The 20,494-nt window shown below is 57.1% G+C and overlaps 5 protein-coding genes across 5 annotated transcripts; 2 read left to right on the top strand and 3 right to left on the bottom strand.

The window, feature by feature from the left end:
• Positions 1–40: 40 nt before the first annotated feature.
• GLRG_03593 (uncharacterized protein) lies at positions 41–3,752 on the bottom strand (the record flags this gene model as incomplete). The annotated part of the gene is made up of 2 exons (XM_008094278.1): positions 41–2,041; positions 2,325–3,752. The coding sequence occupies 2 exons, from the start codon at positions 3,750–3,752 to the stop codon at positions 41–43; spliced, it is 3,429 nt and encodes a 1,142-aa protein (XP_008092469.1).
• A 5,277-nt stretch (positions 3,753–9,029) lies between these two features.
• Positions 9,030–10,257, bottom strand: GLRG_03592 (uncharacterized protein; the record flags this gene model as incomplete). Its single annotated transcript, XM_008094277.1, has 2 exons — positions 9,030–9,955; positions 10,044–10,257. 2 exons carry the CDS (start codon positions 10,255–10,257, stop codon positions 9,030–9,032), a joined length of 1,140 nt encoding a protein of 379 aa, XP_008092468.1.
• A 704-nt stretch (positions 10,258–10,961) lies between these two features.
• On the bottom strand, positions 10,962–11,991 carry GLRG_03591 (uncharacterized protein; the record flags this gene model as incomplete). The annotated part of the gene is made up of 2 exons (XM_008094276.1): positions 10,962–11,563; positions 11,655–11,991. The coding sequence occupies 2 exons, from the start codon at positions 11,989–11,991 to the stop codon at positions 10,962–10,964; spliced, it is 939 nt and encodes a 312-aa protein (XP_008092467.1).
• Positions 11,992–12,560: 569 nt separating this feature from the next.
• Positions 12,561–15,928, top strand: GLRG_03590 (WD repeat domain-containing protein; the record flags this gene model as incomplete). The annotated part of the gene is made up of 5 exons (XM_008094275.1): positions 12,561–13,140; positions 13,197–13,829; positions 13,881–14,453; positions 14,501–14,593; positions 14,646–15,928. 5 exons carry the CDS (start codon positions 12,561–12,563, stop codon positions 15,926–15,928), a joined length of 3,162 nt encoding a protein of 1,053 aa, XP_008092466.1.
• Positions 15,929–18,035: 2,107 nt separating this feature from the next.
• GLRG_03589 (phosphoglycerate mutase) lies at positions 18,036–19,208 on the top strand (the record flags this gene model as incomplete). The annotated part of the gene is made up of 3 exons (XM_008094274.1): positions 18,036–18,040; positions 18,347–19,020; positions 19,093–19,208. The coding sequence occupies 3 exons, from the start codon at positions 18,036–18,038 to the stop codon at positions 19,206–19,208; spliced, it is 795 nt and encodes a 264-aa protein (XP_008092465.1).
• Positions 19,209–20,494: the final 1,286 nt, after the last annotated feature.

Below are 20,494 nucleotides of genomic sequence, written 5' to 3'. Positions count from 1 at the left end.
TATGATACATTCATCCGTGTGATTGTGATTCGTTAAGACGTTATCGGTAGCTGCCTGACTGGGCAGCTGTCGATGTGTTCGTTATCGTGCTGTCGCGGTTGGGTCTGCGGCCAATGCTGCTTGCCCGGTTCAGCAGCGACGTGTGGTTGAAGGAGAAGTTCCGAGGCTGCACCACGGCCTGTTGCGGCCGGTCTTCGGTAGGCTTTTCGGAAGAGGAGAACTGTTCGCGTTCGGGGGTGCGCTCGAAATACCGGCGTGTTGCCAGCGACGGCGTAGATGGCGCGACAAGGCGCGACGTGAGGGACGATACCCCAAGCCGTCTGCGAGGGAGGGCGGAAGAAGTAGGTGATGACGCTTCGTTTGAAGCAGTCTGGGCGTGGTAAGTATGGGAGACGGCGCGAATTGGTGTGGTGAGCTCCGTCGCAGCTCGTGAGGGTGCACGGAGTCGGGATTCGTCGTCTGCGTCCTCACCAGCAGTGAGCCGGCGTGACCGGAGCAACGAGGTTTGACGACCACTCTCGCGCGAATCCTCCGGCTCCTCGGTGCCTGCTCGCCGAGTTCTCAAGAGCATCGAAGACCTCCGGCCATCTTCGGGCTCCTCGGTAACCGCACGACGAGGCCGGCCGATAAACAAAGACGACTTCCGCTGGGCCGCCTTATTGCCGTCTCCGGGGGTATTCGGTATTGTCCCGGGCGGTAGAGCATATCTGGGGCTAGGCAGCGAGCTCGAGCCCAACATGGTGCTGCGCCTCTCCTCATATTTGGACAGGGCCCTGGGGCTGGTGACTGCGTTGGCGTTTGGCTTGGGCAGTGCTTGCTGTTCCATTGTCAGGCTATGGCGTCGTTGAGCAGCTCCGCCGGTAAGCGTCTTGGTGACCGTCGGGGTAGAAGGAGTTGTTGTCTCCTTGGGGGTGGGCACGTTGACTTGAATAGTCCTGTTTCCTGCCGCTTCCTCGCTCAGTGCCAGAACCAGCTCAGTCAGACTCCGACAGATGCTATCGGCCTTGCGTCGCAACTGGCGATCGGTCAGGTTCGTGCCCATACCAATGGTGCTTGCGCCGCTCGAAATGGGACCCGGCTGACCTGCCGTACCCATCATATTGGCGAGTGCCAGAGCGTCTTTGGCGGCCGCCTCAAGCGCCCGGGCTACTTCGTCGCTAAGGAAGGGCTTGGATTTGCTGACGGCAGAGAGCAGGATGGGCTGTTGGGTTTCGCGCTGCGAAGATGTGGTGCTGACAGCATCCTGGTAAGGATGGTTGCTGCCAGAGGTTCGTTTCGGTGAAGTGGACATGGTGGTATTGGTGGCGGTTGGCGGGCGTTCATCCGAGGCTCGAGACATTGCGGCGCCCGAGGTTGCAGGCAGCTTGCCGGTCAGTTCTAGCCGGTGGATTCGCGACTTGAGATCGTCCAATTCGTCCCACACAGTCGAAGGTGCGTTCGTTGAGGCCGTTGCTGTCGACTCTGTGCCCTCGACCCCGTGATTAGTATCATGCTGCGCTTCAGTGCGCGGGGATTCCGTCGACTTAGGGACCAGCGGTGAGGAGTTATATGTGCGTGTTTGGCCGTATGAGAGGTTCGATTGTCTATATGCCGAACTTCGGGCGGCGAGGCCAGCGTTGTTGTCGGTCAGCGAGGGCCGCCGCCGCGCATATGGCGAGTTCTCGCCCATCGGATCTTGGAAGGTGAAGGATCGGGGCGTGCTGACGGTCGAACGACTGGCCGACTGACTGGCAGAGTGGAAGGTTTTTGCACGTCCGAGGTCCTCGGCAGGATGGTTAGATGCTGGGCGATCTCGAGTCAGGGGCGATCGGTATGCCAACGCGCGTGTCGTTGGATCGGCGGCACCCTCGTCCTCGGATTGTCGCACACGCTTTTTCGAGGTCTCCTGCTGGTCGGAAAGGCGACGACTGAGATGGGGAGGCGAGACGGGATGGTGATATGAAAAGGGGACGGCGGCGGATAGTGGGCGGCGGTGGAAAGATCTCGCAACACGGCTCTGCTGGTCATCTTCAGTCAGCTCACGATCGTCCATGGCAAAACCCTGTGCGCAGGTGTCCAGGACGCTGGGGGTGGCCGGCGCGGGAAATGTGAGAAACGAGAGTGCGCTAAGAGACCATCGGGCACATGCGGGGGATTGATTGGGGGAAGGGAAAAAAAGAAAAAAAAAAAAAGACCGGGATGAACAACCAAGATACGAGAGGAGGGGGGGAGGCTTGATACTATGGCGAGTAGACAGCAGCCGTTGCAGAGCACGGCCATTTGTATCGCGCTAACATGACTTCCCGAAACAACAACGCAACTCCATGAAAGGTGGCTAAACTTACTACGGTACTTGGCTGTTCCGCCGGCGCAACATCGCCAGAGCCACGACGGGTTGGCTCTTGTCTAGCGATCTTCATAAAGACGTCACCGGTGGTGTCGTCGGCTTCGGCCGACAACGGCGGTGTCATTTGCGAATAATCGTCGTCACGTCTGCCTTCGAGTGCGCGCAAGGTGCGGTCGCGTTGGTTTGAGTCGGTGGATTCATCACCAAAGTCGAAAGACCGCATCGTAGAGGTACTGCTGTCGAGTCCCAGACTTCGACGAGAGCCGGATGATCGAAAAGAGCGGATGGGGGCGACGCGCACCGAGGTGGTCGGGGTGCTTGCGGTAGTGGCTTTGAAGGAAACAGGCGGTCGCGACGTTCCTGATCTTCGTTTCTCATCTGTCGGACTCGAGTTTTGCAAGGTTTTTGGCAGCAGCAGTTCACGCTGTCCCTGGGCCCAGTCCTTTGTCGTACTATCGGCCGGGGATCGAGGACTGCTGTCGGCCGTGTCAAAGGAATGCGTGGGATTAGTCACTACAAGGGGTGACTTGAGGCCAGTCGCATTTGACTCGCGGGACCGAGATGCAGCGGCTCGTCGAGTTTGCAATCCAGTGGGAAGGGCCGACGCTTTGGACTCTGATACGTCGCCGTGGGGTGGAAAGGACAGCACGATGACGGGATAAGAGGCGGTTCGCCGGGGTGAGATGACCGTGTTGGCAGGGGTCGGCTGGGAAGCAGTCGACGCTCTGGATCGCGGACCGAGTTTGTGAGGCGACTCGGGCAACTCGCGGATGGGGCTCGGATTGCGAGGCGAGAGGGGTTGGGGAAGTTGGCGGGAAGAGCGGCCGTTGTGGGTCGGTCGGAGTGAAGTCGACGGAGTGTCTTGTTGTTGTGGGCAGTTAGTGTCGGATTCGGCGTTGTTATGTTGTGGTTGCTGGTGTTCCTGCAAGTCTGACGTTGTTGGCAGGGCGGTGGGAGAGGCGGTGTCGGTAGCGGTGGTAATGCCAACGCCAAAATCAGAGTCAGCGACGGTGGCAGCAGAGTGGTTTTGGTTGGTGGCGTGTTGGGGTTTAGGCGAGATGGGCGAGGGCGGGTTGTGCTGCAACAGTGAGGGGAGCACTAGGCGTAGGGATGGGTGCTGCTGGTGCAAGTCGGCGAGTCGAAAGGTGGGAAGTTTGGATGAGTTGTGGCTTAGTCGATGGGCGTGGTAGGGTGAGGAGTGCGGATTTGCTGAAGATGTCGCAGGGACGGAGGTGGTATGGAATGCGACGGCGCTCTGCGAGGAGAATGAGGATGAAAAAGATGCGGGCGCGGACGCGGATGCGGATACCGAAGCAGAAGACGACAATGTGGAATCCAGAGTTGGGGCATGGCCCGCAGCTTCGAAACCACCTCCTTGTGCTGCTGCCGCTGCTGTTGTTGTTGTTGCTGCTGCGGCCGTGGCCATTGTCGCGTCCTGGGTCTCCCTGTGCCGGGACTTTCACACTGACTGTTTCTCAGTCAGGATCTCGGGGATCCGCTTTCGCGTTCGCTTCGCTCGCTGCGCCTATGAGTTGGCCAGGGCTTGTTGGCTCTTTCCCCCCTTCCGGTTTTTTTCCCTTTCCCTATTCTTACTCGCTTCCCCCCCCGTCTGTTCCCTGAGCATGCACTGGAGAACAGCACTTTTCCTTATCTGCCTCTGACTGACCCCGGTCCAGCCAAAGTAAACGAACGGCTGTTCTATTAGGAATCCACCCTACCAAAAGTTGAGTCTTGGGTGGCCAGTGGGTGGCGCCGCGCGGTATGTGCGTCTGCAGCTAGTCGTTCGTGGATAAACGTGTATCGTTATTTCTTTTCGTCCTCTCAAGGAGACTGCTTTTTTTTTCAGTCCCTTTTTAGTGATTCCCCGCCGCTGAAGTTTTTATGATTTCGGACACGTTGCTCCTCTTGTTGGTGCTCACTGTCCAGATTGCTGACTCTGTAAAGTCTTTCTCGGGTCTCTTTCTTCTCTCGAACTTGTTTCCCTCTCTCGTGATGTTGCGCAATCCGTGGGCGTCGGGATGGGTCGTTGGTCTTGTTGATTAGGAATTAGCGGTTTCTGCGGTACAGTGCGTCTGTTAGGATCGTCCATCAGGCGTATGCACGTCGGCGCTCAGTGTAAGCGTCTTCGCCAGTCGTCGTGTGACTTGTCGGAATATGTGGGTGTTAGTGACTCGGGAAATGCGAGAGTATTCGTAAGGGAGGGAGCGGGAGCGTATTAGAGGCTGTCGTCGGACTGGTCGAATCGAATGGGAAATCCAAGGAGTGGTGACGGACGCTGGCGTTCTTGGTGCAATGGACAAGCCGATTATGATATAGAGGAGTGGATAGATTAAAGAGAGGGCGAGAGGGTAAGAGAGATAGAAACGGAGAGATAAAGAGCGAGGTTTGAGTTGGCTGCAAGGGCTTGGGTAATTAGTATTAAACAGGAGGAAAGAGCGTCGTGAACATGTGCAAGTGCGAGTGCGGGCCGGAGGGGTGCGTGAGCAGGCAAGTGCTGATCTCCTCGTCTGGTGGTGTGAGTGGTATGGCCCTGAAGAGGGAAAGTGAGATACCGATGCAGTCAGTCGGCGATTAAGTGATGGATAGAGAAGGACGGAGAGAAGAGAAGACAGTTGACTAAAAAAAGATACGAGAGGAAAAATGAGGGAGAAGTTCGCCGACTCGTCTTTCCTAATGTTCGCACGAGGTGACTACCGGTAGTGTAGTCTTTTTTTTTTTTCTTTTCTAATCTTTTCTTTCGATTCTACGGAGCTACTCTCCTGAGGCTTTTCTTCGATGGAGCTGCAAAGGGTACGGGCACGAATACCTGGGTAGGTACCTCAGGTATCTCGTCGGCCACCGCCCTTCCTGTTCCAGGTCCGCCCTCATATCCATATCCGTCCGTGGGTTGAGTCGCGGTGCTTTCCGTCTTCCAGACTCCAGTGAAGAAGACAAGGTACCTCCTCTCTTGTGCGTACCTTACCTAGGTAGGTAGGTACTTCCGTTCCATGTCACCTGTTTCTAACTGATCGTTTCGTTTGGGCGCTGGCATCTATAGGTACATCTATCTCCGCATACATGCCCACCACCACGGAGCATTATCATCACATCTCGACTTGCATCGTACCGGCCAAACACGCCTTCTGGTTCCAACGGAATTATATCCTGAAGCCCATAAAGCCACAGCAGCCTGCTAGCCAATCTCCTCGTGCCTGTCTGCCTACAAATATGCTTATTCTTCCACTTGGACTCGGACCGATGATTCAACCCAGAGCGCAAAGCACGTTCCGTGCCTTCTCTCACCTGACGAAGACCCGTGCCAGCAGCAGCAGCACACATATCACCTACATCCAAATACGGATATGCACCACACAACGCGCCACCCGGACGAGGCCAGCAGGCGGACGCGTGGAGACACAGGGCGGGGCCGTTGATGCACCCCCGCCGCTTCTTCTGCAGACATGAACCTGGTCGTCCAGGGGTTCAAGGACCCAATCGCTAGCTCACCGCTCTCACCGTTGGCTCGTCGATCGCCATCCGCCTGTCATACAGTCATACTGAGTATCTGTCGTCGAGCGCCTTGGACACGATGGATTTCAGATATAAGGGGCTCTCGTCTTTGGCCCGTTTGCTAAGTGCTTTCAACTTACTTCCCTTGTTCTGCAAAGGCTTCCACCCGTCTCCGCCGCCGCTGAGGAAACCAAACAATACCAATGCCGTTTTGGTGGGGAAGCTGCAGGGAGCTTCAGCACTTTCATCTGGACAAATGAGATGCGACAATACCTCGTGTACGCCATCAGGGGTCTTTGTGTGTCGCTTGCAGCTTGACGATTCGAGGTGGCTGGCTGACGACTAGTGTAGTCAACAACCCATTGGAAATAGGGGGACTGACTAATTCAGCGCCGTGCGCAAGGCGTCCTCGACCAAACCACCGCTGATGGCCGTCGCCTTAGTGCTCGCGCGACGTCAGTTTCGAGGACGCCAAGTGGTCACGGGCTTTTGCAGTAGTGGGCTGTCTCAAATATGGACTGCCGCCTCTGCTACCGAGCTACCGCCTTTCACCATTTCAATAAGCGGGTGCAAGTCAGGACATGTCGGCAGCCTTCTTCTCTCTCGCATCGGCAATAAAACAAAACAGGGGGCTGGGCGAGGCCCTCTGCCCAAGAGACATGACCTGGCGTTGCGTCCACTCGCGAACCTGAGAAATGATATTAAGCCCACCTATGGGCACAGGATACGCGCAGACTCCGCTGCTCGACCATGGCAACCGGGGCCTAGGTGGTTGACAGCTGCCTGCCATAGCTGTCTATTGTGTATTGTGTGTGTCGTCGGTACGCTCAGTGCTCCCCATCGAATCTCAATGGCCTCCAACCTAGTCGGCACCAATGCGACATACCGGACGAGGCCCGAGTTCTTCTCCTCAGAACCCACATCGAATCTTAAAAACTTTTGCTAAGCCTCAACATCCGAGACCTGGCATGGTTACGCCAGAACGGGCTCTACTGAGTACGTCTTCAAAGCGATCCCTCTGAAGGTTGCACCGAAGGGCTCTACTAAGGAGAACGCAGCCCCTGGGGTGGGGTCTGCAGGGGCTACACAGTACTTGACTCTCCCACGTGCAGAACGACTGAAACATACGCCATCGCAGCATGCAGCCCGATCTCACTGTGGCACTCTCGCTTCCTGCACTCGGTCCGTTGGGGTGTAATCAGTGTCAGACACCGGCTCCTTGGTCTGTTGATGTGATGCTGAATCCGACACGATGTCGACTTTCCTGCTGGGCTAAACTTCGTCGTGATCAACTTTAGTGGCCGTAGGTCTGTTGCGCTCATCGTAAGAGAGGAGACGCTAATTGCGCAGATCCTCCTCAACCCCCAAGGCATGATCCAGGCAAACCTTGGCGAGGTGCAAAACTATCAGCCCGGCACGGCTTGGACAGGAAACGCAACACCCATGGTCGTCAACACCAAGTTTACTGCTCCAACGTCCAGGGTCCGAGACGCACAAGGCATCCAATGAATTGTGAAGAAAATTAATTATACAGTCGCAGAAACATACCTAATGTCAACAGCCGCGCGCAGAAACGTCAACACGTCACTCTTTCTGTCAAATACAGTATCTACCTCAAAAAAACCACTAACTTTGAGACCGGGATGACTTGAGCAGAGGTGCAGAGGGCTTAGTCGCAGATGCATGTAATTTAGAGCAAAAAAGTTATGCAGCTAGACCGAAGTTTATTTCGCGGCGCAAGCACAGATCGTCTGAACAAAGATGCTGGCTTCACGTACCCATAGGCCCTAAGGTCGCTCCGTGTCTCTCTTTGAGAGCCAAGGAGAACAACCATGAATCTTTTAAATCCCGGTAGATAGTCATCAGACGCAATTCAGAGACACAGAAATTCATGCAGAGACTGAACTTCCCAAGACGGTGCTTTGCCCCTTTTTGACATGCTAGAAAAAATGCCACCTCATCTCAGCCTGTTGCAGCGCGCACGGATGGTCCAACTTCAAAAACCAAACACCAAGCCAGGAGAAACCGTCTCATCTGGAACGCCCGGCCCAAGGCTTGTCAGCAACGGGAACAACGGATGAGCCGACCATCATACTGTGGAGTCCAGCTCGAGTCTCTCTGAGGTCGAAAGAGCATTGTTCCCTCGCCGCAAGCAGGGATGTCCGCAGCCGCACGGGCTCAGCATTTGCGACGGGTTACTTACGTGCTTACCTAGGTACGTGCCAATAGGATGAACTGAGGCCCTACTCCCCTTCGTAAACTCTTACTCGCAGATGGAAGATCGGACACTTGGCGCCACACTTGGGTCGGCATCCCCGGCGCTGCTTTGCATCCACGAGGGCCCGGACCCTTGACCGGCACGCCGGAGCCGGAGCCGGATCTTGATATACTCTGGGGATGGTTCCTGGGATTATCAGAAGTCCGTTGATGACTTGCCAACTATATACCAGGAGCGGGCGCTTTGGGCCCGAGGCGGAGCGTACCAGGAAGAAGATCAATGGGTGCCCCCTGGGGCGCGGAACGAACCAGCAAAGCGCGCGGTTCATGGTTTGCCATTGATGCTCGTGTTGCCGAAGTGCCTTCCTGTTCCGTCGGCATAACCAGGCTTGCACCCGGCTTACCATGGCGATCCTCTACGTGGATCGGCTTGGGTTCCTAGATCCCGACGCGGCCGTGGGGTTAACCCGGGCGTTATTTTGGTTCCGAGTCGACATTGCTTCTTTACTATGTGAGAGAAAAACCAACCGCCTTGTGCCAAATCTGCCAGACCTCGCACCAGGGACCAAATGTCCAGACCCGAGCACAAAACCTCGAAAACCATATCTACCTAGGAAGTTCGGCTCACTGGAGGGACGCCCCTGCAACTTTATCGGCATTCGTTGCTTCGACGAGTCTAGAGTGTCGTGAATGTCTCGATGGTTCTAGAGCTAGTTGCTCTATTATCGTTACCACTGGTCCCTCGGCACCGGTAGACAGTGATCTTTGAACCAGAATAGCCTTTCTTTCCGGACTGTCTATTGAGGGAAACCCTCCTAGTCATGAATGTAATCCCAAGAGTGGCGCTCCCTCCCATGCCCCTGGATTTCTGCTCCTTGAATAATACGCCGGAACCAAAAACCAATAAGCAGTCTGCAAAATTGGCACACAATTGGCACGCGAAGATGCCCAAATCCTTCATTAATATACCCATCGGCGCTGCCTGCCATGGATAACATCACGGTCCATTACCCCCTAGCAACCTCTTAGCCTTCCTGTTCCTCTCTTCCTGCTCGTGGAGCAGCCATGCCAGAATATGCTCGGACATGCGGTCCTTTGCTGCCCTCTTCGTCAGGACCTTGTTGACGGTACCCAGGTCTTCCGGCACGCGCAGGTCGTTGCTAAAGTCCGCACAGCCGTTCCAGAAGTCGCCCCCAGGCACCGTCGTGTCTTGGGTGAGCCTGTAATGGGGCACCGGGTATTTTAGGCGGCTGCACAGCTCGCGGACCCTCTGGGTCGCCGAGAGTTCCGAGGAGTTGGAGGTCGCTGGCAGGGGTATGGCTATGGGGACGCCGGCTGAGGGGGTGCTTGCGGAGGACGTTGTCGTGGACGAGGAGGCTGAGGTGGACGCCGACGCCGACGCTAGTTCTTTGGCGGGAGATGGTCGTCTCGCGACGTCGGGCGCGCCGGTCTCGCCATCGTTGCTGTCGCGGGGGGAGGCTCTTGCGGGCTGGTTGTCCTGCCTCTTTCTCGCCGCCGCAGTCGAGGAGCCGTCGACCCCGACGGGGGGCGAGCTGGGCGGCGACCTCTTGGCGGGGAGGACGGACACCGACGGGGAAGCGGAAGCGCCGGCGGGCAAGGGAACCGGCGCAAAGGCCTTGGGCAGCTTCGGTAGATCGCCCGAGGGGAGCATATGGCCGTTGTCGATGAGCCACTTGCAGGCCGTCATGGCGGCGTACTGCTTCGCGTCCTGCTTCCGCGGGAAGTCCGGGACGGTCGCGCCGGCGGCGGTGTCCACGCCGTAGCCCGGTCGGGGAAAGACGTCGCCGGTGCTGGTGAACGCCGCCGTGCACGCCCAGCGTAGCTCCGGGGCCTTCCCGAGGCGGGGGTGCTCGCGGGGCGCGTCTTTGAATGTGATCTTTTGGCTCCTAACCTGCTGAAAATCTGCAACCGAGGCCCGCCCCCTTCCGTGTCAGTTAAAGGTCCGTTGAGCTACAATACTATGTGGGGAAGGTGTTATCCCGATACGTACGGTTCAGTAGACCAAGCCAGTTTTCACTGCCGAGATCCGGGTCCAATCGCGGAGCCGGGCGAAGGAGCACGGCGATGGCCTCAGCCTCCATCTCACTCAGCGGAGCAGGGCGGCCGTTTTCGGCCTCGAACCGTTCCTTTTCTGCAATATATGACTTGAGGGCCGCCCAGTCTACGCCCTGGGCAGGTGCGCCGGTAAGCGACGGGGCTGACATGGCGGTCGATCAGGCTGCCTGCGTTCGATCGGGGGGGGGGGGGGGCGGCGGGCGATGTGAGAGAAGTGTCAGTTGCTACGTAGCGGGGTGCGCCGGCGTGTGAGGAGCATTCATATAAATCCGGGGAGGCCAAGTATGGTAAAAGCAGGGCGAAAGAAGTGCAGACTGTTCTTGACGGAGAAGTGCGAATGCTTGTGGGGTTGCTTCCCCTCAAACCGCTTCGTTGGCTGGGGCTCATGCGGGAGGCCGCGGGCTCTGCCTCCGGGCGACGTCTTCGCGTATGTTTCGTTTGGAGATACAAATGGAAGTTGGAGCTAATGATTTGCTGGATGGTAATTAATAGAGTGCCTGACTCCTTTTCAGGCTGGTTGGTGGAGGTTGCTTTAAGTTTGAGAATGGAAAAAGGGTTGGTTTTCACTACCCGTCTACCTAAACTCAGCTAGGTAGACCGGTGCTCACATCGGATGACATGTACTCTCGACACTCCCTGCGAGGAGAGGTGCCGTCGGGATGCCTGCAGAACGGTTCTCTGGGAGAAATCATTATCGACTGTTATTCCATTGACGGCGATCCCAGAATAGCTTTCTTTAGAGGGTATACAAATGGCAACCGAAACGCTCAACACCATGCCTATGCTTTTTCTTCTTCTTCTTCTTCTCTTTCCTCCTGCTCTTTGCGGGCTGTCCTCTCCGCATTTCGCAGTTTCATTCGAAGAAGCCCGTGCCGTCGTCCTCCTCGTCCGCCTTTATCGGGGCCTTCCGCTCCTGCGCCCTGCGCTCCCTCCTGTTCATCGGCTGTTTGGGATCCTTCGCCTTCGCCTTCGCGTCGCTCCACGTCTTCTTCGACCGCGCCAACCACGGATCCTCCTCCCTTGCCCGCACCGGCCGCTGCGTCCGCTGTGGCAGGGGCTGCCTCTGGTGCGGGGCCGCGTCCGCCGCCGACTTGCGGTCGCGCAGTCTGTACAGCGCCGCCTCGCCCTCCGGTAGTATCTTCTCGACGGTGGCCCACATCTTTGGCCGCTCGGCGTGAAGGGCCCGCAGGGCCTTGGGCTGCTTGAATGGCTTCGCGTCAGCTTCGGGCTTGTCCTCGTCCCCGCCCTCCTGAGCCTGTTCTCCGTCCTCGCCCTTCTTGTCCTTGTTGGGATACAGGCTCTCGTAGCGTTCCATCAGGGGAAAGAAGCGGGCGTAGGCGACGTCGACCTCGGCGACGTGGGCCTCGGCTTCGAGGCGCTTCTTCTCTTCAGGGTCTTCGGTCTGCTGGAGCTTCTTGCAGAGCTGCTTGAGGAGTCTCTCTGCCTTTTTCCGTTCTAAATGCATCGCAAGTCAATGAGCCGAACGCATCCTGGAAACCCATATGCGCACGCAACGCGGCGTGATTTGGGGGGGGGGTTCACGTACCAAAGAACCGAACCATGTGGTACTTCTGGATCATGTGGCTCCGCCTCTTTCTGAAGTCGTGCTCCTCGACCTTCTCCTGCAACGCCTCGAGCTCCTGCTCCAGCTCATTGCGCTTCGTAGCTGGAAGCTCCTTGCCGCTCTGCAGTAGTCTCCGGATGGCTCTCGCGCGGGTCTTGTTCCAACTGGTCGTGCCCTCCTTTGCCTTGTGCTTCTTCCGGGTGGCCTTAAATCTTTTGTGGTCGTGTTGACCGTCTTCTGAGCCCGGGGAGTTGCTGCGCTGATCATCCGGCTGCGCGCCTTCTGAGTCCACTTCGGAGTGCACTCGTTTTGTGCCCATTGCTTTTGTGATTGTGGTCTGACCGGGACTCTGTTCTGGTTGGGGATGTGGACGTTTATGGGGATGCGTTGTTGATGGTTTCGCGGGTTCCCATTTCAAAAATTTGGTTCGTTATCGCGGCCTGGAGGGTGCCGACCCCACCCGGATATGCTTATCTTTCCATTTAGGGACTAGCTCTGAAGACGACCCACCTGAGCCAATGACAGGTCCCAATTACAACGCTCACTGAACTGTCGGCGAAGCTATTCCGCCCAAGGTCCAGTGATTCGAGGTGCCCGACTGACACCTGCGAGCACTCGCGCCAACCTCCCCTTCAAATAACTCTGAAGGCCACTGAATCCTGCATTCCGGGGGCGATTTCTGTATAAAAGCTGTCTTGGGCTTCCGCCATACTCGGCTGATCTCCTCACACTTGGCATCAAGCGCAGCTCATCCACTCAACTCAGGTACCTCGAAGCGGTCGAGCACTGTTTCAAACTCGAGCCGTTAGCGCCGACTCTCGATTTGAGTCGAATTTGCACAACGACCAGTCCCGAGACATATTCAGAGTTCAGGCGCGCGCGGCCGCCATGGACCGCCCGGAGCCTGGACTGATCAAGTGGTCGCAGATTTCTGGCTACGACAGCTTCATCCACATCAACCTCCAGCATCGCATCGTGCAGCTGTATGAGCCCAGCGGGCTCGCACAAAGAAGCCGGTTCGACTATTCGAGGCTCTCGAAACATGATGACTTTCCCACACTCACCACGTACGACTGGTCGCCGACGGTTCCTGGCCTGCTGGCCGTTGGCACCCAGACCGGCGTCGTCAACCTGCTGAGGATGGACGACAATTCCAACGCCTATATCGAGCTTAACCTTAAGATGACGAGAACGTGTCAGGCGGTGGCATTCAGCACCGACGGCCTCCTCGCGGTCGGCTTGGACCGAGTGCGGATGGACCAGTGCCTCCACATATGGGACGTCAACCGGCTGTCGACCATGAACAAGACTGCCAAAGGTTTCCCGAAAGACCTGCACGCCTTCGCAGACCCTGCCTACCGGTTGGAGCCTAGTGTGTCAGTGTCGAGCGTCAAGTTCTTTGAGGACAACCCAAAGACCCTGGTGGCTGGGATCAAGGCCCAAGGCCTGCGCATCCATGATTTACGAGGTAGTTGCCCATGGCCCACGTCAACGTACAGAGCGACTAACACGTTACGTACGTAGAACCCAACAGTGTTGTCTGCACGTTCCAGACAAAATGCAACAACAACCTGGCCATCGATTACGCTGACCAGAACTACTTCGCGTCTTCCGCGCTGGACCAACCTGGCATTATGATCTGGGACAGACGCGCGACATCTCGGCCAGTCGCTTCGCCGTCCTACCTGGGCGCGATTGAAGAAGATGACCTCCCGTGGGGCGGTGCCCTGAGGCTCGACCGAGTGGTCGAGATGGACGATGACCCATCTCTGAGCGAAAGCAAGCACTCCATCGTCCGCTCCCTGCGCTACTGCCGGGATCGTCGGGGGCTTCTGGCCGTGCTGTCTCGGTCAGGTCAGCTGAAGGTTTTGGAGACGAACAAGGAGATCACGCCTCGCGATATGTCTCTGGAGGGCAGCCCGGAGCTTCTGGAAGTGCACAAATCCCACGACATGGATGTCCAATACCGTGACAGCGGCCGGAAGAACGATCGGATTGTGTCTTTTGACTGGGTGACACTGGACTCGCCTGTGCTGCAACCTCGCCTTTTGGTCCTACGCGCCAACGGCATCTTTGAGATTCTCGAGCAACCGTCGTATACCTCCGATTACTTGTACAAGCTTACGCCATGGCAGCCGCCCCATCGAGGGCTAGAAGGTATGTTGGGTAGCTCATCTATCGGACCGACCGAATCCTGATGTCATGTAGAGGGGGCTGCGTACCACAGCATCATGGAGTTTGAGCCATCACAGGCCTCCGACATGCTCGGTCCGTTGTTTGTCGAGGAAGCGCTTTCGGACATTCCCATATTTGGCCCCAACAAAGCCGACGTTCAGTCCATTGTGGACACGACATTGCAGTCCAAGTTTTCGGCCGCCGAACTCAGCAGCAGGCTGGTTGGGAACACGGGCAAGGCCACTCCGGCACTCGACAGATCCAAGCCAACGGCAGAGAGAATGCGGGCTCTGAGGTCGGAGCTTAAGGAAAGGGCCAAGGACTCGGAGGGTAACGGAACCGAGAGCTCAATCATCATGGAGGAGTCGATCAGCTCACTTGCCCAGTTGTCCATCTCTCGGGAAGGGCCGGTGTCTTGTCGTCACATGCATGAATCGCTGCTTTCTCTACCACTGAAAGCGACGGACTTGTCGACTGAGGCCCAGTGCCTTCTCGACCACGTTATGCTTCTCCGCGCCAAAGAGAAGTACCTTCTTGACTGCAATGTCAACCGCACGGTGGTATCGGATGATCCGTGGTTGCGCTATGTGTGGGACTGGGTTGCTGGTAAGTGTCAAGGACGGTTCGTTGTTATAGTCGCTAATGAAATGCAGATGCGGAAGATGCGGCGTTAGACGGAGGCATGAAGCTGTCGCCACTCGATCTCAGCTACATGGGGGTCTGCACAATTTGGACCGATGACCTGGGTTTGTAGAGCGTGGTTTTTCTTACTCCGGAATGTGACTGACACCACTGCAGGTCGGAAGCCCTCTACAAGACTTCCGGAGGCGTCACCCATCCCAGAAACAACCCTGTGGGAGAAGTGCATCGGGAGTATCTGCAAAAAGCGGGGATTGCCAAAGTACGAAGGCATACAGACCAGAAAACCATTTCACAGGCAACTGTGCCTAGACATTTGCGGTTGGGGAGACACTGCGGCACACGAAGCCAGGGGGGCAGCGGCGCATGATCCCAGTCAAGATTACCCAACGACGGCGCACACAATGGCGGCAGCCCGAGCTGTCTTTAAGGGCGACACGAAAGAGGCAATCCAGATCCTCAAGACGGCGAGCGTCACCCACCCGGAGCTGCTGTTCGTCTCACTGGCGTTGCAACTCATCGGAAGGAGCGACAACCACCTTAGCAAGGAGCAGCTCGATTTCGACGAAGCGGTGGCGTCGAAAACGGACCCGTATCTCAGGGCGATGTCGTCGTTGATCGCCACGGGCGACTGGTCCGCCATCGCCAACCAAGATTCGTTGCCCCTGTCGGATCGGGTTTACGTTGCAGTTCGAAATTTTGACGACGAGCAGCTCACCAAGTGGCTCCACAAGCAGGTCGCCATGGCAGTAGAGACTGGAGACATTGAGGGCATCGTTCTCACGGGAATCACGGACAGGCTGGTGGACATCTTTGCTAGATACGTCGAGAAGTTCAATGACTTCCAGACGGCGGCGCTAGTCACATCGATATGCGCGCCACGTTACATTGACGATTACCGGTGCCTGGCGTGGAGGAACGCGTACAGGTCGTATCTGCAACGGCACAAGGCATTCCTCCAAAGAACCAAGTTCGAGGTGGAGAGCACGAAGAAGAGCAAGCGCGAGGAGCGCGGGCGGCCCACGATCAAGCCGCCGTCTCGCCAAATCGCGCTGCGGTGCGTGTATTGTGACGCTGAGACGACGCTCGCTGGGCAAGGCGGGGCCGGGTCAGGGCCGCCGCCTGGGGGGCCGGATTCGAGAAATCCCCTGATGGCGACGAGCATCAACGCGGGAATCAGCTGCCCGAACTGCGGCCGCCACCTGCCGCGGTGTGTGGTTTGCCTGGAGGTGGTGGGGGTTCCGAGGTCTGACCGGCCTGAGGTCAACGGCGAGCCGGAGGTGTGGATGGCGGCCAACTTCCCAACGTTTTGTCTGAAGTGCGAACATGTACTGCATCTCGACCATGCGAGGCAGTGGTTCACGAGGCACGTCGAGTGCCCGGTCCCCGAGTGCCGGTGTCGATGCAATTTCAGGGCGAACCCGGAACTTAACTATCACTAATCACGGGGCGAGAGGCAACGGGCAGAGGGGCAGCAGGGCATGGTACAAGGGGGCCAGTCCGGCCACAACCGCAGCAGTGTTTTGTAGACTGACGGGCGCAGGCGTTATATGTCAAAGTGAGCTGCCGGGGGGTTTTCGGGTGGGAAAGGGGGAAAGGGGGTTGTTTTCTTTTTGCTTGCTTTTCTGATAGTCGTGCCGGAAGACGTATGGTACGACCATGCTTCTGCAGCCGCTTGCTGTCTGCAAGGCTCACCGGAACACCGGAAGCAGGGGAGGGTGTCACGGAGAATTCGAACCCTGTCGCCAGTCAAGTCGGTTTGCATATCGTCCCGTAACGGCTTGTACACTCCGGGTACCGTGTCCCCCGGCCGTGGCCCTGACGCCAGAGAAAGGTCCAATATTAAATGAGGCATATTGCCGCTAAATCCCTCGAGGATGTGGGTGCAGGATTGGGCGACGGCAACTCGGTGAGGGATGGACTTGTCACATTCGGAGCCGGGCTGCAGCTTGATCGATCACCTGCGCATCTCCCCAGTTGACCGGCGGGTGGGATGCTACCTTACGTTGCCGGATACTGCCCGTTGCAGTGTTCCGGTCAATGACCTGGTCCACACCACAAAGTATTCAAGGCATGGTTCGGTACGTGGGTGGCATGTGCTGGCCACCCATTCCCTTGAGGCTTTCGCAACACTAGTGTGCGTGTGGTGTGTGTGTGTGTGTGTGTGTGTGTGTGTGTACTGCGGTTAGGCATGTCAGAGTAGGGGAGGGGAAGAATGAGAAGTGAGATGTGAGCTTTGGATGATGATGGCGGTTGACAGGGGGGTCTACTGCGTACACGGACACAGATACTCCCAAGGGTATATGGATGGAAACAGCAACGCAACCACTAAACCCGAGTCGGCCCACATCCTTCAGCACCTTATGGCATAGCGCGCGGGCTTCGGAACACCCAGTTACCTAGCACTCGGGTGAAAAAAAACAAAACAGGATACCTTTTACCTACCTACCACTACTACCACCACCGTCACGATGGGCTACCCAGCTCTTGATACACTTAAAAAAAAAAAAAGGCACGATTACGAGGCGCTCATGAATTTCTCGAGGTCAGAAGTATCAAATACAGGAAAGAAAGAAAAAAGAAGTTTTTGCCCACTTTGGACGGGGTATTGAATTGCTGGAAGTTGTGGTGTTTTGGTGGTGTTGGAAAAAGGGTATCCTGTTTTTTTCCCCACCACCCGAGTGCCTGCCTAGGTAAATGTAGGTAGGTATCTGTAGCGTGCAAATTAATCACGGTGCGCAAGAGTAACCGTGAGCGCTTACCCCGGTCGAGTATCCCCGAGGTACCTACGAATACCCCCCGTATTACTACTCTTTCCCCTTCCAGTGGGGGAAGGAGTTCAGTTTTGCCATTCTTGCCTGCCCCCCGGCTGCCCTCGGCTTTCCGCCCGCGGTCGGCTTGCTGGGTTCTTGTGGCAGGCAGGCAGGTAGGTCACTGTGGCCGTCTTATTTGCCTCGGTAGGCCCGGACAGGGTTGATAGCGTTGGTTTGAGGGATCACAGAGCACACGGGGAACTGGCCCGGGCTCTTGCTCGACACTCTTAGTTGAACGACATCTTCAACCAACCTACCCTCTTCGCCAAGGGGGGAGGGGTGTCAGTCCCGTCCTCGTATCCGTACACTGTTTCCATGGATGGTTGCCGTTCCTTTGCCTGCAGCATCCACGTATCCTCGTCCTGCTCCCACACCCGGCCCAACCGAGCCAACTTCTTTCTCTCCATCACATCCCGCCCCAATTTACAGATACTGACTTGATCACCACCGCCACACCACCGAGCTTTGTCTGGCCTTACTGTGCTTACCTCACCTTGCCTTGCTGTGGCCGGCCTTCGCGCCTCGTCTCACGGTCCTCACTTTATCCCGGAACCGACACACATCCCGTTCGACTCGAGTCTGAACACGACAGCACCCGACCCATACTTTTTTTTTTTTCTTGCTGTTCCGTCCTGGTTCCGCGGCCGCTCTTACCTCCCTTTCCTGCCGCTCAGCCAGGGTTGCGACGCGCCGCCCGCCACAAATATGTCATTGCAGGTAATCTATGTCGCCCGCCATGGTGTAAGTCCCCATCCTCCAATGCTCCATTCCGTCTTGTCACATCCGGCTTCATCTCCGAGACGGACGTTCTCGACACCAATGAGGACGAGGGTGGGATCCAACAGACGAGAATCCTGTGCAAAGTTCCTCCCTCCCACGGAGGCCAAGCCCGCTCGCTTGGGAAAACAAGCCCCCCCCCCCCCCCCCCAACGATAGCAGTGGGCCGGCGAGCAAGGGCTCGCGCTGCACCGTCAACGTTGGAGGCATCCTTTTGTTGGTCTGATGAAGAAGACTGACGATAGCCTTGGCGCCCCTTACTCAGTTCAGGTCCAACTGGCTTGTCGACCCGTCCACGGGCAGCTACACGGCGTCCATCCCCTCCCCGACAGGAATCCCCGCCGACCCGGAACTGACAGCACACGGCGTCGACCAAGCCAAGGAGCTGGGCGCCCACCTGCTGACCGTTGACCCTTCAATCGAAGCCGTCTACTCCAGCCCCTACTACCGCTGCCTGCAAACCATTACGCCTTTCGTAGCCCTCAAGCAGGAACGCCTCAACCGCCTCGCGGGACAGGACGTTGGCGCCAACGACGCCGAGACTGTCACCATCCGCCCCGAGCATGGACTCTCTGAGTGGTATGGTGCTGCACCCTTCGAGCACCCGACCCCGGCCTCGTCCGACGTGCTGAAGTCCATGTTTCCTCACCTCGATACCACGTACCAGAGTGCAGTCTTTCCCGCCCGCAAAGGCGAGACCATCGCTCAATTGCATGACCGTATTGCGGCCGCAGTCCAAGCCATCATTGACCGATGCGACGCCGAGGGCAAGCGCGCCGTCGTCCTGTGCTCGCACGCTGCCTCCATCATTGCCCTTGGACGAGTGCTTACCGGCGTCATGCCCGACAATGTCGATGTGGAGGACTTCCGAGCCTTTACCTGCGGCTTGAGCGTGTACCGGAGGAGATCACATTCTTCCTCGGCACAGACTTCAGGAACCCAAGGTAGGATGCGAATCCTTACGTCATCGGCTTACACTGCGGGCCCTCGGATTGACTGACAACGGGGACCAACAGGGCCGGATTCGGACACCAGCTCATGGAGAAACGGTCGGGGAGTTGGAGGTGGGTGGGTTTGCGAGCTCAACAGCGACTGCAGCTTCTTGAGCGGAGGAGAAGAGAGGGGATGGTAAGATGGAATTCCCGCCGCCCACCCGCGCGTGCACCACCCGCACACTGATTTCACCAATAAGGCCCCCCAGCCAAGCCCTTCCTCACCCTTGCCGCCGCCATTGCAATGCGGAACACACAAGGCCGCTGGGGAGGGGCTGCCCACCCCACCCTTTCTTCCTTCTTCTTTGCCCACTCGCGCCGCCGCCGCCCGGAGAGGGTCGAGACGCTGTGCTGTGTTTGGATGGAAGCTGACACACCAAACCATATATAGGAGGTTCTCGGGAGATGAGTCCTTTTCCACGCCCGAAAACTCGTCGCAGGCGGCCGACGCTGGAGTAGCACTCGGTGTGGTGGTGGAAGGAAAAGTGAAACCGGACAAGGTGTCTTCTTCTCCCAAAGCTGCAGGTCATCATCGTCTCTAGGAAAGCGGATTTATTGACCGGGTGGCGGCGTCCATCGTCATTTGCATTTGCTTTTTTCCCTCCTCATTCTCTAGAGACCAATTCCTCGATCTCAGCTCAAAGGGTCAAAAAGGGTCGAGGGGGGGGGGGGGGTCCTGCTTCTCTGACCTGGCCAGAGACTGATCCGCACCACCCGTATCCTTGCGGCCGATACACGATGACAGCTAATGCCGGATAGACTTGCCTAGCTGCTGCGGGATGCATCATTTGCATATCTGTGGCGTAGCCTTGGTAGCATAGAATCTGCGAGCCAGTTTACCACAGCGGCTAGCCCCGAATCCCTGACAGAAGAACCCCTGTCGTTTTCATCCCACATCTGCCACACCATTTCATCGCTCCCATCGTTCCCCTCCCCTCCTCTCCCCCCCTTCTCTCTATCTTTTTCTCTGCGACCCCCCTTCCTTTTCTGGTTTACTGCCGTTCCGGGCTCGCGTTCCGCCATCCGATCTTTCCCCAGCCAGATTGGCTCGTTGAGTTGAAGAACCTAATCTCATAAAGGCAGTCTCTAGCGTTCAATGTCTATCCTGTGTTATGAGCACATGCAAGACGATTGGCGTGCTTGTATCTTGCGTCTCGCCTCGCCCGCTGCTGTTTCCTAGCTGGCTCGATCCCTTGACGGCTTTGAATCTCGGGAAGGCTCTGCGATGGGGCTCGCTGGCGAATCCTCGACCATCGGCTGGGTTTTCATCACAGCGCAGATCCGTCTCTCTCTCTCTCTCTCTCTCTCTCTCTTCTTTTTTTCCTTTTTTGTTCTTTTTTTTTTTCCCTTTTCCCTTTTCTTCCTCGCACCCGCTGTCACCTCCGCAGCAGCCCTGGCCATCGGCGGGACCATGCCTGGCGCACCA

This window comes from Colletotrichum graminicola (genome assembly GCF_000149035.1).
Source record: "Colletotrichum graminicola M1.001 genomic scaffold supercont1.11, whole genome shotgun sequence".
NCBI lineage: Eukaryota > Fungi > Ascomycota > Sordariomycetes > Glomerellales > Glomerellaceae > Colletotrichum > Colletotrichum graminicola.
Note: the sequence above shows the minus strand (reverse complement) of the source record. Positions and strands in the feature narration are given on the sequence as shown.